The sequence below is a fragment of the Myzus persicae genome, unplaced genomic scaffold (assembly GCF_001856785.1).
Source record: "Myzus persicae strain clone G006 unplaced genomic scaffold, MPER_G0061.0, whole genome shotgun sequence".
Classification (NCBI taxonomy): Eukaryota; Metazoa; Arthropoda; class Insecta; order Hemiptera; family Aphididae; genus Myzus; species Myzus persicae.
Window position 1 is genome coordinate 409,316 of NW_019104433.1, and position 18,703 is coordinate 428,018.

Genomic DNA, 18,703 nt, shown 5'->3' on the forward strand with positions numbered 1-18,703 from the left:
TCCGCAGATGAAGCGAAATTAGCTTTAGATGCTGTAGGAGATTCGAAAACTGTTAAAAAACTAGGGCAAACTCGGACAGTAGAAAAACGGCTGCAAAATTTATGTATACAAATACAAGCGGGCAATATCGGTGTTTTAGATTTTTTAACAGCCGTAACTCGTAAGTCATAATATAAGAAAGAGGTGTACCTAATTATAATATTACATTTTTATAGCATTATTATTATAATTATATTGGTACTTTAATTGTATTATTATTATTTACTTTTATTTGACTTACTTATTATTGACTATTTATTATTGTAATAAATTGTAAGTAATTAACATCTTTTATGATATTATATGACTATATGTATTTATATATTCATCGGGACTTTTTTTTCCTAGTGTGGGACTTTTTTTACCGGGACTTTTTTTTCCGCGATTCAAATGAGACATGACTACTTGTTGCACATTTAAAATTTGTACATTTATTTCTTGATTATTTTTTTTAGCAACGTGATACTAAGGATCTTAATTTACGATAATGGAATAGATTTATCTATTGGAGAGGAGGATAATACAATCAGGAATATTATGTCTGAGACTCAAACAACAATTGTTGTATTTAGGTAAGTAGAAGTGCAAACAGGATAATGTTAATACAATGTTAGATAGTAAATAATTCTTAAAAATAAATAATTTAAAAACAATTCAGCAATGTCGACATAACAGTTGACAACATCAACTACAACATTATATATACAGTTGAAGGCTTGATTGAAAATGTATCTAAAGCAGAGTCTCAAATTAATGCAATGCTTAGACAAAGTTTTGAACAAATTCTACGGCCCATAGCAGTAAGTTTTTACACCACAATTAATATTGAACCTCGCATTGAACTTTTATAATATGTTATTGAAATTATTATTGTTAATTTATATGTATCTTATCTTAAGGGTCGTCAAATAAATATTGAACCTGTCACAGAAACGAGAAATTTTTGTGAAATGGGACTCCCACATTTTCCTTATATTGATGCTAATGCCACTCCTGTTATTAGAAACAGACAAACAGGTTCCATGTTAAGTATACTTGTGCCCAGTGATATAGTTGGTGTAATTATTGGTCGAGGTGGTTCTACAATTCAGGGAATTATGGAACAGACAAGTGCTAGGTAAAATTTAATTTAGTGTTATTAAATTTATTTTAAAAGAAAATGTTGATCAGGTTTAACTGCTTATTATATTATGTAAATTAAATAAAAATATTTAATGATGTTCTAGGATCAATGTTAATAAAAACGACATCACTGGATACTCGGAAAAAGCTATTACAATCTTTGGTACTCCAGAAAATTGCACTAATGCATGTCGAAAGATTTTGGAAGTCTTGCTACAAAAAGCAAGTGACACTAGTCAAAGGTAAATGAGACATGACTACTTGTTGCACATTTAAAATTTGTATATTTATTTCTTGATTACTTTTTTTAGCAACGTGATACTAAGTATATTAATTCCTGATAATCTAATAGGTTTAATAATTGGAGAGGAGGGAAATGCAATCAGGAATATTGTGTCTGAGACTGACACAAAAATTAATGTACTCGGGTAAGTAAAGCTACAAACATGATAGTGTTGATTAAATATAATATAGTAAATAATTCTGTTAAATCAATAATTTAAAAATAAATCAGAATTATTGACATTACAATTGACAACATTAACTACAAAAGAGTATGTAAAGTTGAGGGCTTAATTGAAAATGTATCTAAAGCAGAGTCTCAAATTAGTGTAAAGCTCAGACAAAGTTTTGAAAAATATTTACATCAAGTGGCTGTAAGTATTAACATTGAACTGTTATATTATGTTATTGAAATTATTAGTCTTAAGTTATATGTATCTCATCTCGAGGGTTGTCAGATAAATGTTGAACCTGTCATGGAAATGAGGAATTTCAATGAAATGAGACTTCCACATTTTTCGTATGGAGGCTCTGGTGCTACTCCTGATATTAGGGACAAACAAACAGAGTCCTTGTTATGTATATTAGTGCACAGCAATATGGTTCATGCAATTATTGGCAACCATGGTTCTACAATCAAGGAAATTACACAACAGACAAATGCCTGGTAATGTGTTATTAATAAGAAAAAAGATTGATTTAAGTTTACCTGCTATTGTTTTAAATTAAAAGTAATTTTAAATTATATTCTAGGGTCCACGTTCAACCTAAATACAACTCTGGCTCTATGGAACAAGTTGTAATAGTTAAAGGTAATCCAGAAAATTGCACTAATGCATGCCTCAATATTCTGGAAGCCTTGCAACAGAAGGCGACCAATTCTCGCAGTAGGTAATATAGTTATAACTTATGACCAACTAATTAGTTGTAACACACAAATTTGAATTGAAATTTCTTAATATTATGTTCAAGTTCAAGCAATGTGGTACTAAAGATCTTAATCCCTGATACCATTATTGGTATAATTATTGAAGAGGAGGGTAATATGGTTAGAAAAATTATGTCTGACACTGAAACAAAAATTAATGTATCTAGGTAAGTGATAAGCATGAACATAAAATATTAAAATATGGTTATATTTGTCAAATATCAAATAGTAATTAATTATCAATAATAATTAATAATTTTAGCATTACTGGCATCACAATTGACAGTGTCAACTATAAAACAATATGTACGATTGAAGGCTCAGTAGAAAATACGTGTAAAGCAGAAAGTCAAATTAGTGCTAAGCTCAGGCAAAGTATTGAACATTTTCTACAATCTGTGGATGTAAGTATAAACACTGCAATGACCACTGAAAAATGTTTTATCTTAATGGTTGCTTTTATATATAGCATTATATGCTTTTATTTCTATTGAAACTATTAGTCTTAAATTAAAATTATCTTATCCTGAGGGTTTCCAGATAAAAGTTGAACCAGCCTTGGAAATGAGGAATTTATGTGAAATTGGACATACACATGTTTCGCATGTTGGTCAAAAGGAGTTTACGTTACGTATACTTGTGCCGAGCGATATGATTCCTATAATTATTGGTAAACATGGTTCTACAATCAAAGAAATTACACAACAGACGAGTGCTAAGTAAAATGTGTTATTAATTTATTTAAAAAAATTAGTTTTAGGGATCCTGAGTCAGTCCGTTTTTTAGTATAAAAACATACCTTACAGGAAAAACTCATGCTTTGTAAAATAGTCAAATTTTTTTAACTTATAAGGAAAAGAACATTTTGTAGGTCGGATCTAAGCACAATTTCAAAATTATAACTATAGAAGCTAAAATATGCATTTGAATAATGCACATAATTAATTGTTCTTTTTCAAATGTATTTTTCTAGCACTATTTAAAGTAAAATGAAAATTTGGGCCTTTAAATAAAACAAAAAATTATGAATTTGACTATTCTACAGGGCGTAAGAGTTTTTCCTGTGAAGTCATTTTGTTGATAAAGTACACCGTATCAACCCCTCCCCCCTCTAAAAAGGTATCGAGTAGTGGATTAGTGGAAAATTATTTAAATTGAGGTGGTAACTAAAATATAAAATATAATTTACAAATCTTATAGTTTTGCAGAAAATTAGGAAAACCAGCACCAACACCCTTAAGCTTATCTGCTTATTGTTTGGAATAAATTAATGAAAATGTTAAATCATGTTTTAGGGTTCATGTTGATCAAAAATACAGTGTTGTCTCTACAGAGAAAGCTATAACAATCAAAGGTATTCCAGAAAATTGCACTGATGCATGCCGCAAAATTTTGGATGTCATGGGAAGAAAAAGGTTTTAACTTGACTTATGGGTTATGGCTAACTAATTAGTTATACAAATCTAAGAATGAATGTTACATATTTGGAAAATTTTGATTTTTTAATAATATGTTTTAGTTATGACGTGGTACTGAAGATTTTAGTTCATAATAATCAAATTGGTGTAATAATTGGAAAGGAGGGCAATATCATCAAAAAAATTATGTCAGAGACTGATACAAACATTACTGTACCTAGGTAAATAAAAACACAAACAGTTTTATTTGTAATATATTGGATCATAATCAATAATAATTAATAATTATAGCATAACTGACATCACAATCGACAGCTTTAATGATGAAAGAATATTTACTGTCCAAGGTTGTGTAGATAATATTTCTAAAGCAGAGGCTCGAATTAGCTCAAAGCTCAGGCAGTGTCTTAAAAACATATCTGTAAGTATAAACAATACATTTATCATTAAAAAAGCATACTTTTATTAAATACTATTGAGTAGTATAATATAAGTCCATATCAATAGTAATTTATCATCATTGTTGTAAAGTGTTGTATCTTTTAAAATATTTTATGATTATGTGTATAAATAGTATATTGATTTTATCTGTTATTGGCCATTTATTTTATGTGGATAGAATTAATAATTATTACTTAAAATTCTCTTAACTTGATAGTTCAACTTAACTAAGTTAAAATATTCTTGGCAACTTTTAATTAAGGTTAGATTACTTAAAAAATGTAATATAAAAGTAGATTTATTTAAAAATAAAAGATTTAATGTTGGAAATTAATTTATGTTTATAAATTCAGTATAAGCCTGTAACCTAAGTCCATACTTGGAGTATAATAAATCTAAAAGCGTTCCAACGTTCTGACATAGATTATGTAAAACGTAACGCTTACCCTGCTTACCTTGTCGAAAAGTTCAAAATATACCTCATAGTAAATTTAAATATATTTTAAAAATAATTATCGGAGTCAAATTCAAGTCAGTATATTTGAACTCGTACAGGTATATTTTGCTCCAATAATCTGTAGTGTGGAATCCCCTCAAGTAACTATAGTAAACTTAGTTTATAGGCCTATTCAATATTTAATTGCTTGTAATGAGAAAAATATGTCTGTACAGCTCAACATTTACCCAACACATACAAACATTGAAAATTGTCTAAATTTATACCTTAAAAATAGGCAAAGTCAAATTATTTAAATGCTGGTTCACTGATATTTAATGTATTCATTAGAAAGTAAAATAAAATATATTTTTTTATGTTATTATTGAAAGCACTACAAACTAACCAGATTAGTAGAACCTGAAATGGCAGATAAGAAGTATAAATTGATCATAGTGGGCCACTCAAATGTTGGGAAAAGTTCCATAGTCAAACGATACTGTAAAGATATTTATCAATTTACTAAACCCACTATAGGTACAAGTATAGTATTAAAACCAAAACAAATAATAGAACAATTGTATGATAATTGATAACACATAATCAAAATATTTCTTAGGTGTGGACATTCAACAAATATTTGTCAGATTTAATAATGAAACCATCCACTTGGAAATTTGGTAAATATTATTTATATTATATAGGTATATCTTATAATGTTATAATCAAAAGCCTTATACTAATGCAGAATTGAATTAAAATGTATTTAATTATTCTTAATCTTAAAAACAAAATACTCCAGTTTTAATTTTTAGTATCTAATATTTAGTTACTCAGTTCTTCAGTACTATCATGTTTATAATTATTTTAGGGACACAGCTGGGACAGAAGATTATCAGTGTTTAGCAAGTTCCTATAAAGGAGCCCATGGTGTATTTGTTGTCTATGATATTACAGATTCCTCATGTAAACTAGAAGGACGGATCGAAGATATTAAAACTGTCAGTATTATATAATAATCAAGTTAAATTTATAGTTAAATATATTTGACAAAGGATTAATTTTTTAGCAATTTTTATTATAAAATCTGTTGACAATACATTTAAAATTTTAATTTTAATGTAATATTTTACATTTTTTAATTTAAATTTTACAATTTACATAAGTAAATAAATAATATTTTTTTTTTTTTTCAGTTATCTGATCCAAATTCAGTGATAATTTTGATCGGTAGTAAATGCGATGATAGGACAAACAGAAAGATATCTATCAAAGAAGCACACAGAGTAATTATGTTATTATAATCAATATGACTTGAGAAATATTTCCTCCACTATTTTAATTTTTGTCAATGGTCTTAAATATTTTTTGAATTTCATCTTTCAATTTGATTTAAAAAATATTTCTTCAATTTCTCTAACGATTGTTAATGACCATACCTAAATGTTTTTATTCATTAGATAGCAGAAATGTATAGAATTCCGTTTCTTGAAGTGTCTTCCAAAACCAATGTAAACATAGACTGTTTATTCTATACAATGATTTCAAAAATATATGACCTCCAGAATCAGCTTACAGACATTAACAAAGAGGTAAATTGTTAAAGTAATACCTTATAGCTATGTTACAATAACATGCTTAGCACTGCTGATTAAGCATTTTAAAATACAAATTTAATTCAAATTACTGAAAGAATTTTGATTTTATGAGGCATAAGCTGGTATAAATATTAAATGTATTGATATTTAATAACAAGCTAAGCCATTGGCTATCAGGCATTAGTATATTTACCGTTGAATACATTTATCTAGTTAGTGCATATAAATGACAAAATGAAATCAAAGTTAAATTCTGATGTAAAACCAAATACAATACCAGTGCGGTGTCAAATAATGGATAAGGAATTACCCGATACCCCAAACATACTATCAGAATACAATGACAAAGAGGTACTAGTAATTTTATATTACCACATAATATAATTGTTATAAATTTAGGTTAAACTTGTATGACTATTAAATATATTAATTACAAGCTAAACTTGTCCTAAAGTTAATAAATGTTTACCTTCAAATAAAATGAAATACAATGTTTATGTTTTATTAAAGCACTACAAATTGATAAGAGTGCAACCTGATCAAAATACAATATTTAAGAAATATAAACTGATAATTGTTGGTCACTCAAATGTTGGAAAAAGTAGTATAATTCATCGTCTCGTCAAAGATGTTTATGAAGATACTTTAAAAACCACTATAGGTATGAGTATAGTATTAAAATTAAAAGAATATGTCTGATAATAAATATTTGTTAGATATTTAACCAATAAGTAATAATATTACACTTATACACTCTAGGTATCAACTTCCATGAAATATTTGTTAGATTTGAGAACGAAACCATCCAATTAAATATTTGGTATGTATTATTAATTTAGAATTCATATTCTATAACTGGGTACCTAGATTATCTATGATTATTTGTATAAATTATACTGCTAGCTTAGAACTTGAAATTTTAGTGTCAAAAATGCTCTTTCATGAAGTTATTTTAGTTAAAAAATGAATCAGTACTATTGTGTTTCTCATTGTTTTAGGGACACTGCCGGGACAGAAACATATCGCTCTTTAGCTCAATCATACTATAGAGGAGCCCATGGTATATTTATTGTGTATGATATTACAAATGCAAAATATTTAGTTGAACTAAACAATTGGAAAAAGGATGTTGAAGATGTAAGGAATTGTATAGTAATTAACTTAATTGATTGAGTTAATTTGGTTATTAATTTTTGTCATTTTTTATTAATTGAGGAGATAATACAAATGTTAGATTACCTAGTTCTTGAAATAAATAAAAAAAACTACTTTTTTTCAGTTTTCTGATTTAAATGCTGTGAAAATTTTGATTGGTAGTAAATGTGATGATACGTCAAATAGAAAAGTCTCAATCAAAGAAGGACAGGAAGTAATTTAATCAAATATAACTCACGTATCTATCCTATAAATAACTAACTGTTTTCAAAAATTGTATTCACATGTTACAAAAGAGTATTTCATCCTCTAATTTGACTTTAAACAAATATTTCCTCTACTCTTATTATTGTTGATGGTAATACAATTTTATTACTTTTTAGTTGGCAAAAGAGTATGGAATTTCATTCTTTGAAGTGTCTTCCAAAACCAATATAAATATAGACAAATTGTTGTATACAATGATTTCAAGAATACATGATAAACAAAAAGAGGTAAATTTAAAAAGTTTTTGTTATGTTTCATTAATGTTCTCAGTACTCAGTAGTATAATATTATGCCTTGCCTCATGAACAGTTACTAAACATTTAACAAATCAATAGTGAGCTAATGGTTCCTTAAATATGATTTATTGGCCCATGACCAGTCCATTAAATTGTTAAATTTTGCTTGCAACCTGGCCGCTGCATTAGTATATTATCTTTTTAATACATTTATCTAGTTATTGCATACAAATGACACAATGAAACCAAAGTTAGATTCTGATGTAAAACCAAAGACAATACCAGTGCAGTGTCCTAAAATGGAAAAGAAAATACCTGATGTCCCAAACATGGAGTTCGATGATAGTCAGGTACAATATTTTTATATTCAAACTTATAATCGTTATAAATCCAGGTGAAGCTTATATGAATATTAAATGTATTAATTACAAGCTTTACTTGTTCTGAAGGTAATAAATGCTTACCTTAAAATAAAATGAAACTACATTTTTACATTTTATTAATAGCACTACAATTTGGAAAGAGTAAAATCTGAAACGACAAGTAAGAAGTTTAAACTGATCATAGTGGGTTCCTCAAATGTTGGAAAAAGTGCTATGATAAATCGTTTCTGCAAAGGTGTATATGATGATACTGTTCCAACCCCAGGTATAATTGTACCACTTGGTACAAGTATAGTATTATAATTTAATTAATATAGATGATATTATAATATAGTAATTGTATTATTAGTTATTATCCATAATCAAAATATTTCTTAGGTATTTAACTAATACAGTTATTAATTATATATGTGTTTTTAGGTATGGACTTTAAAAAAATATATATTAGATTTGAGAACGAAATCATCGAATTAAATATTTGGTAAGTATTATTAATGCAGTACATAATATATGACACCCTTAATAACTAAATACATTACCTGGTTAGCTTAATACTTTAAATTTAGTATGAATGTATTTAGTTGTTTAAATTCAAAAATGAACCAGTATTATCTTGTTTCTTATTGTTTTAGGGATACAGGTGGGACAGAAAAGTATCGCTCTTTAGCTCCTTCATACTATAGAGGAGCCCATGGTATATTTATTGTGTATGATATTACAGATGCAAAATCTTTAGTTAAAGTAAATGATTGGAAAAAGGATGTCGAAGATGTAAGGAATTGTATAGTAATTAACTTCATTGATTTAAAGTTAATTTGGTTATTAATTTTTGTTATTTTTTATTAATTGAGGAGATAATACAAATGTTAGATTACCTAGTTCTTGAAATAAATAAAAAAAACTACTTTTTTTCAGTTTTCTGATTTCAATGCTGTGAAAATTTTGATTGGTAGTAAATGTGATGATACGTCAAATAGAAAAATCTCAATCAAAGAAGGACAGGAAGTAATTTTATCAAATATAACACATATATCTATCCTATAAATAACTAACTGTTTTCAAAAATTGTATTCACGTGTTACAAAAGAGTATTTCATCCTCTAATTTGACTTGAAACAAATATTTCCTCCACTCTAATTATTGTTGATGGTAATACAATTTTATTACTTTTTAGTTGGCAAAAAAGTGTGGAATTTCATTCTTTGAAGTGTCTTCCAAAACCAATATAAATTTAAACAAATTGTTGTATACAATGATTTCAAGAATATATGAACACCAATATATTGTACACCAAACCCCGTCAATATTATTACGCATCCCTCAGCCAAATTGGAACACGATAATATTGGTAACTACTAATTATCTATAGAGTTATTTTGTAAACATTGGCCTGTTGACATATGGCCGCACGACTTCAATATTCCTGTGGGAATGTATATGCAGTCCGCTTTATAGTTGTTTTATATGTCTATGGGGTAAAGTGGTATGGACAACTTATTGGCTCATAATTAATGTTAATATTAAATAACAGAACTAAAGATAACAGCAATCGTATATTATGCATATGGATGCGTCGCTTGTGCGGTGTGCTTTGGTGCTTCATGGGATACAGCATATTATTAACATGTGTAACTTCTACAATGTTCCGTCTATGAGTATAAGGTCTATGGGTTATTCTCATACTTTAGTATACTATAACCTCTAAACCTGAGAGGGGTACAGTCTATCACCAAGAATGGCAACTGGCATAATATTAGGGGAGTAAAAAGTTTTCCAAAATCTTAAAAAATTAAACATTTTAAGAATCAAATATGTATATAATAGTTAAAGAACTAATAGTTAAACATTAAACAGTACATCAGTAAAAAAAAAATATTTTGTTTTAATATTAATAAATATGAGATATCTTACCCTAATACAGTGCAAATGAATAGCAGTTTAAAAATCAAGAAATTCAAAAGTCTACAGTAATAAGATAAATTTAGTGTGTTAAATTAACTTGTAGAGCCTCTAAAATAGCAATAATTTAATTTTAAAATTAACAAAATCTATTATAAATTAATCAATGATGATATGATTTATATATGTTTAAAATGTAATTATTTATATTGCAGGGGGATCCCAGTTCAACCAAGAAACCAGTACAACAACATCCTGGAGGTTGTAGTTGTTAATCTGAGATACACAGAATAGTTTTAATAATTTTAAAATATCTTGTACAGTTATAAAAATATAAAATCTTTACAAATATGAGTTGATGCAGTGATTTGCTTTATACCTATCAAGTGCAGTGGCGCCAAACATGTACTTCAGATGGTTCAACTGAACTGCCTTGAAATTTGGACGGATGGGTTTGTTGTGGGTAATATAATTGGGTATACTTCCGAGTCATTCAGCTATAATTTTATTAAACACACAAATGTTATTAAATTATTTATAATATATAATAGCTTGAGCTTGTTTCACGGCCTTCTGAAGGGAGTGGAGAGGGGGGTTAATCAAACTATTTAAACTACCAGTTTTAATTTCATTCAAGTAAGGAACTGAACACTGTTCAATTATTTGAGGCCTGGTTTATAATTTACTCTAAAAAGTAGTCGTTATGAGTTAGTTTTAGTAATTTTTTTATTTATAAAAATATTCAAAAATTCATTCAAAAATTTCAATTTTGGTATTGATTTTATGTTTAATAAGGTACTTGGAATACTCTTTACCAAATTTCCTTATTACTATATAATTTTTTAGTCTTAAGCACTATAGCTTCATGGTTCTGTCCGACCTGTAATATCTAAAGTGTTGCATCTAAGAACTAAATTAACTGGTCCATTATATATCAACATATCACATACTTAAACGTGTTACCTACAACTGCACATTATTTTTAATATCAGTTTCATCTCATTGGCAGACAGGTGAGTTAACGAGAATGTAGAGTTTTTGAAAAAACTGGTGGATGGTCATGTTGATGCTTTCTCACTTCTTTCGTTAGTTTGTTTCAAAGTTCTTTCTCGTATTTCTAGATACCATGTTCTTGCTCACACTACCAAATATGGCATGAATAATCCTTTAGACCACATGATGTGGTTGGCCAACGAGAACAAAATGTATCAAAACTTATGAAATTATAATTAGGTGTTACTATATATTTATACGTAGGTACTATCTTATTATACTTGTATTATTACTGGAGTTATTATGTTATATAAACTTATTTGTGATATTCTTACCATCTAAAATTATAAAAAGGTGGCAAGTGGATACCACTCTGCTGCACAGACTCGCTGTAGGTGTCAAGTGGGTCATGTAGTAAGTGTGTTAATTTGAGTTCAATGATTTCATTTCTGTATTTCAACCAGGTATTATATATACCTATCATAATATGCTGACTAAGAACATGTAATAGTTTGTAAATAATATAAATGCATAAATATAAGAATATGTTTCAAAAAAGTGTACTAAAAACGATTCTGAGCGAAGGCGGTCGATCAGTCTATAATACTACTTAGTACTTAGTGATTAAGTATATTTGATAATATTATTGTGATTAAACTAATTTATTTTACTGATAAAAAAGCATTATAAGCATTAGTAATGCAGTAAATTAAATTCATTTTTGTCAAAAAAAATTACATTTGAAAAGTCATCGTGTGTATAAAATATAATAATATACTTTTCTAAGTTTCAAGTACCCACGAATAATATTTTTAATTTACGACAAAATAACATAAATCATTATTCTTATTACTTATTGTATTTTTTTTTTATCCAGATTGTAAATATTCTTAAAAAAAAAAAACATTATTCTTCGTTATTTAATATGTAATTTCGTCAAGATTTGAACATTAAAAAACTTAAATAAAAAACCATGATTATATATTTTTAGATTTTTTAATTACAGAAAAACCTACTTGCGTGAAACTATTTTTTAAATTTTCAATCCTTAGCTATAAAAATTTAAAATTTTAGAAATTTTAAACTTTAAAATTATTTGTAAATTTTGAATGATATGAATTTTGTCAAAATTTGAACTTTGAATGCTTAAAAAAAAATCGTGCTTATGTATTTTTTATATTTTTCAACTGCTATTGTGTCACAATATATCAAACATTTTGTAAAAAAAAAACAAAAAATTTAAATTTAAAATGTCCGCGAACAGCATAAAACGAGTCAAAATATTTCGAAAATTTTATCAAGTACCTACATGAATTAATTAAATAAGCATGTGGTGTTATTTCAAGTGTCTACAGTAATCTGTTTTTAAATTAAAACAAAATAAGAAAATCGCAACGTGAGAAATCAAGTTAATACCCATGTTGTAAAAATTTCACCTTCAAAAGCTCGTACAAATTTAAATTGACTTTCCTGTAGATTTTTTTTTTTGTTAGAGGTAGACAAACTTAAAAGAAATCTTATACTAAATTTTAAAATCTTATATGAAAAGAAAATGTTTATGAATTTCTAGGTAAAGTAAGTAGTAACTAACTATAGATTCACTTTCCTGCCAGAAAAGTTGGTATGGAAGAAAATCGAAGCTCTTTTACTGCCCCAAACAGTGATGACAGACACTAAAATAAAAAACACATCATTGAAAAAACAATTCATTCATCACTCCGCTCAGAATCTAAAAGTTAATCAGCCAAAGGTGAGTATAATACTCCCAATATTAAGTATTAATTAGTAAGTTCTCATTCATGTTATGATTACAATTATAAGTAAAGACCGGATTTAGCATATTATGCATATTCATATTTTTATAAGCTATTACATGAAGTAAATAGATTTTCATCAATCATAGTTAAACAAATAATGTTACAAATTTTTATTTTGCATATTTTTGCATATTTTGGGTACAAGTGCATATTTTCCATAAAAATGCATGTTTTTGCATATTACGTATATATTTAAATATTTTTATTTAATTTTATAACTGTATGTACCATTATTATACACAAATTTGTTCAAAACACAAAAATTGAAAATATTTTTAAAAATATAATAGGCAGATTGTATACTGATTTTCCCGTCGTATAGTTTTATCTTATCTAACATTATCAAGTTATCGACTATCGTTTATTTATACTACAGAACACAGACTGACAGACTAACGACTGTAGTTCGAAGTGTACATTCGGCAATAGTCAACGACGTCAACGTAGTTCTAAATAAACACATATTAATTTTATATAACATTGTTTGTGTTTTTAAATTACAATGCCAATAATGTCAGAATATAGAATAATGCCAATAATATCATGCCAAAATGGCCAGAGGGAGGTAATGACGAAAAAGTTTTGTTGATGTTATCCGATGCAGCCCCATATATGGTTAAGGCTGCCAAAAATTTAAAACCATTTTATTCCAATCTTATTCATGTGACTTGTGCTGCTCACGGGATTCATCGGATTGCAGAAAATATTATGGATATTTTTCATGAAATAAACGATTTAATTAACAACGGAAAAAAGATTTTTTTGAAAGCTCCTTATAGAATTCAATTATATCATGAAATGCTACCTAATAAACCATTACCGCCCCAACCTATAATAACACGATGGGGTGCTTGGTTAGAATCAGCAATATTTTATGCAGATAATTTCGAAAATTTTAAAAATGTTATACAAAGCCTACCAGAAGACGATGTAAAAAGCATTAAAAACTGTAAGCAAATTCTAACTAAATCAAATATAATTAACGATTTAACTTATATTAAAACAAATTTTTCGGTTATTGTTGAAAGTATTAAAAAGCTTGAGACTTCAGGTTTGCTACTCATAAATGCTTTAGAAATATTTGAACAAGTTACAAATGCTATCAATAATCTTTCAGAAAATGAAAATAGCGTATTAATTAAAAAAAAATGTTCCGACATTATTAAAAAAAACAAAGGCCTGCTAATTTTAAAAGAAATTTCTAAAATACACCAAGGTGAGAATGTTGACTTAAGTTCTTCTATCAAACACTTTTCCCCGGAAATGTTGTCAAGTTTTAAATATGCACCCATAACAAGTGTTGATGTGGAACGAAGTTTTTCTGCATACAAACATATTGTCACAAATCGCCGTCATAATTTAACTGAGATCAATATGGAACATATTATTGTTACTTATTGTTTTTCCAATAACAAATAAATTATATATTTTTTATCACAATCATAAATTCATAAAATATATTGTATATAATATTGTAGTTTATTATTTTTTTTTCATCATAAATGTTTTGATTTTATAAATTTTCCATAAATAAAAAGCTGTAATAGGTAATAAAAATTTATTTTGCATGTTTTGTGATATTTAAGTGCATATTTTCGTCATAAATGTTTTGATTTTATAATTTTACCATAAATAAAAAGCTGTAATAATCAAAAATTATTTTGCATGTTTTATGATTTTTAAGTGCATATTCAGAACTTTTTAAGTGCATATTTGCATGCATATTTTAACATTTTAAATGCATATAAATCCGGTCTTTAATTATAAGACGTCTAACTATTATTGGATATTTTACATTTTATTATACTGAACTAAAAAACTACACCAGTTTGCTGACAATAATTTAGCTCTAATTCATCAACCGCAAAAAAAAAGGTTGATGTTAATTGTAATTCTTATTTGGTAATGAATTATTTGTAATAATATTGTATAAAATAGTTTCAAATATCAATTCTATTTTAAAAAAAAAACATATATATAGAAAAAATGAAAAGGTAAAAAAATTGAGCATTCCATCTATACTAACACTAGTACCAGCTTACACTACAACGACTATCAGTGAACTGTAAGTACCATTGCAGCCTTGGTGCAATGGTTCGGTTTGGTGGAAAACGCTATTAGTTGAAAAAATATAAAGTAATTAATTAATTAAGGTTAAAATAATAATTACAATAATAATACTTATTTTGATGGTTGTATGTTAAAATTAAAATAATGAATTATGTTGGTCAATAATTTTGTAGGCATTTATCCCAAACATTTTTTAGGAGCTCCTCACTAGATGACTGATTTTAGTGTATTAAAATATAGTTGAAAGTAAAAAATATTTAGCTCTTTTAATTTAAATTTGTACCAATTATTTCAATTCAAAATATTAATGCATTTACTTAATTTTAGAGGACCATAGTAGTTAATAAACTAGAGAGCCAAAATTGATGATTTGACTATTGAAATTTTCAGAAAAAAAAGTTTTACCACTTACCAGAATCCATTAAAAAATACAATTGAAAATTACCATTTGAAAAAATAAAGTTGATTTTGCTGTTGGTACAACTGCATGCTCAAACATTTTGAAATTGTCATAAAAAAATTCTCGTTAAAAATAAAGAAACACGGCTTTTTTGTTTTTTTCTAAATCTCATATCATTGATCCATGATCGTTAAAAAAATCTTATGTGGCTATGTACAATGACGTAAGATACATCCGCTATATTTATAATTTATATTCTAGGCAGCGATTGATAACCTAACCTAACCTTGGAGGGAGAGGGTACCTCAGACCGTTGTCAGGGCCAACCAGGCAACAAGAAGCGAGGTTGTTTCCAGTCGTTACAATAGCCTGTATGATAAATATTTTTTGATTTACCACAAACTAACTAAAATTGTTTGGTAGATACCTATTTTCTTTTGGAATTATCAAATGTCGTGAAAAAATTTAATATTACTGGTTCTCAATAGTTACTTGATTGTCTTAATTTAATATTTATATAATACAGCGAAGCTTCCAATTAACAAACTTCTGTTTATCGTAATTTTCTGTTAAACGAATTATTGACCTTCATTGTTGTTAATCATGCGTAAATTCTATTTAACGAATTCCTCATAGTCTATATTACGAATTGGTATTGTTCCCCATGCGACTTCGTTATATATTACTTATATATGGAAGTTTCACTGTATTTAAAATACTAAAACAGGCTGCGCCATTTTTTGATGAAGAGCGGAATAGTGGAATTTCCATAATAATAATATATGAATGTTGAAATAATGAAATATAAATATTTAGGTAACTATAAATTTGAATTCAATAATGCCATATTTTAGTACAATAGTATATGCCGGATCTTACAGCGAGGCAGTCTTGCATTCGCTTGAAGAATTATTGTAAACGCCACTCATTGCCACAGTCGAAATCGTTTTGTTTCAGAAAAAGTCGTATTTAAATTAAAAAAATTGAAACTAATGCCATATTTCAAAATCTTTCAGCTTGTATGTTTTTAAGTTAATTCAAATGCCATAAAAAACATAAAACATTTATGTGTATAAAGTATAATAGATTCGTTTTAAACTTTCAATCGAATTTCATCAAAACTATATTTAGGTACCTATATTTTGAGATACATGTGGTCTCGTTCTAGACTTGCGAAATGTGTCTGTGTTATTTGTGTTTCATGTGTGTATGAAAGATTAGGTATATATTTTATACAAGTACACAACATATAAAATGTCAAAAGTCCATGTGTATATTTTATACACTTGAGACTTGAGTATATTTTGTATATATATTGTATGCCCGGCAGCTGCTATGCGTGTGTGGAAAATGCCTTGTTTTTGTTGAAGCGGTTAAGGCGGCTTAAGTAGAAATAATAAAATCAATAAAACGAGGCCTTCGGGATGCGAAGTAAAGGTCCGGGCGAAATATGTGTTTACCTCCTGTTCAGTATATATACGCGTAATTATACACAAGCGCACCCACACACCCACATACACCCACACATCTAAATTATATTTACAAGCGTATGTCTCGTAAACGCTGAGAACAAATTGCGCGTCGTTGACGTCTCGATGGGGCGTATATATGTACCTACTGCAACGCGTGCAATAGCGAGTAATAATACTTTCGAGTAGTCAGCCGCGGTACAGGCGGTACAGCCGCATATATTACCACGTTGTTACCGTGGTAGATGCATGTCTATACCGCATATACTATATGTATGGTATAATAATAAATAATAATACGAAAACGACGACAATGATGATGTGTACCGTTACCGCGGTCTCTTGCATACGCACGTTATATTAAATTGTACACATTTTGTTGTACATTATATACCTTTGTATTCATTTACTTGTGTCGTTCAGTCGTGGATATATATATACAGTATACTGCACTACGCTACTTCGCAGGTACCTACATTATTATATTATGTATTGATAAATGATAAACGATGTTTCTCCGCGAACAATAATAATAATATTCATGCCGGCAGTCGTCGAATTATATACATGTATAATCGAATAAGTAATCTACATGGTATGTAGGTATATTAGGCACCATTTTACGTGTATCCATATAGATATGACCTGCCTGACTGCCAATAGTGTGCCTATACGGCCATATATCTCTACAGAGGGTGATTGAGTGATTTCCGAGTGTGCTCGACCTCATTTTTTTTCAATAATGTAGTTATTCAAATCCTGATTTTTGGAATTTTTAAATACACCGATTGGGTATACCGTATTTTTGAATTCTTAAGATGTTTTGTACAACTATTAAAGGGTGTCCTATAGAGATACAAATTTCTGTTTTTCAAATGAGTAGAAAGGTAGGTACTCCCATTTTCCACTGTAAATTATTCAGTGGAAAATTTTTCTAAAAATGTATCAAAATTCAAACGAATAGTTTTTAAGTGTTTTGTGTACTAGCTAACTAGATCTATTATAATGGGTTTGGAACTTTGAGAGATATGGGGCTAAAGGTGATTTGAAAATCTTTGTATATCAATCAAAATTTAAAAGTGGTCCGAGTATAATAAATACTAGATCCAATTATATTACATCTAGTTTATATTTTTGTAAAACCATCTTAAGGACTATTAACCTTAGAATTTAGACCCTTGTATAAACATACTATGCCAAGTATAAACGTATATAAACCTCTGAGCAGAGTGTACACAATGCATAATGTATAGAGTGATTCACGGCTATTATTTTTTTCTTTAATAACGAAATTATACTGCAAAATCTGATTTTTGCAACTTTTAAAAAAAAGCCATATTTTACCTTTCTCCAATGGTACTACTCATTCGGCTCCCGTTTTTCAGTAGAATAATAAATGTACATTTTATTATATTTATGTAAGCTGTTTGCCGATTTATCATCGTATTACATAACTACATAAGTATAATATACCTACACACGATTCGATATAATATGTTATTTGATGTGCACTCGCCACTCGCACATACGCGAAACGCATTCTCACACTCGTGTGTAAAATATATGTATGCCGTTTATATTCAGTGGCGTATTTTCGGGGAATTGGTAATGGGACATTGCCCCTCTCCCTTCTTTAAGAATTTTGCTAGATGTTTTTTTTTACGTATTCGCGAGCGAATGTATATTATAAAGTAACAATAAATAAAGCAGCATTAGATAGAATAAAAAATGAATATTATACATTTATACT

General features: G+C 27.9%; 1 protein-coding gene across 7 annotated transcripts; it reads left to right on the forward strand.

Moving 5' to 3' along the window:
* The first annotated feature begins 454 nt into the window (after positions 1-454).
* Positions 455-10,558, forward strand: LOC111042124. 7 transcript variants are annotated; one of them, XM_022326633.1, is made up of 32 exons: positions 459-611; positions 698-839; positions 939-1,156; positions 1,266-1,403; positions 1,473-1,589; positions 1,676-1,817; positions 1,893-2,110; positions 2,197-2,334; positions 2,416-2,538; positions 2,634-2,775; positions 2,903-3,090; positions 3,667-3,786; positions 3,891-4,010; positions 4,081-4,210; positions 5,059-5,203; positions 5,286-5,346; positions 5,538-5,667; positions 5,863-5,952; positions 6,127-6,258; positions 6,478-6,615; positions 6,775-6,925; positions 7,024-7,084; positions 7,263-7,401; positions 7,544-7,633; positions 7,803-7,913; positions 8,141-8,272; positions 8,429-8,570; positions 8,726-8,786; positions 8,938-9,076; positions 9,221-9,310; positions 9,480-9,653; positions 10,420-10,558. In XM_022326633.1, the coding sequence occupies exons 1-32, from the start codon at positions 577-579 to the stop codon at positions 10,477-10,479; spliced, it is 4,017 nt and encodes a 1,338-aa protein (XP_022182325.1). In that variant the 5' UTR covers positions 459-576; the 3' UTR covers positions 10,480-10,558. The 7 variants fall into 7 exon arrangements, with proteins under 7 accessions (XP_022182329.1, XP_022182323.1, XP_022182327.1 ...); XM_022326634.1 differs by having other exon boundaries at positions 1,902-2,110; XM_022326631.1 differs by having other exon boundaries at positions 458-611; positions 1,676-2,110.
* Positions 10,559-18,703: the final 8,145 nt, after the last annotated feature.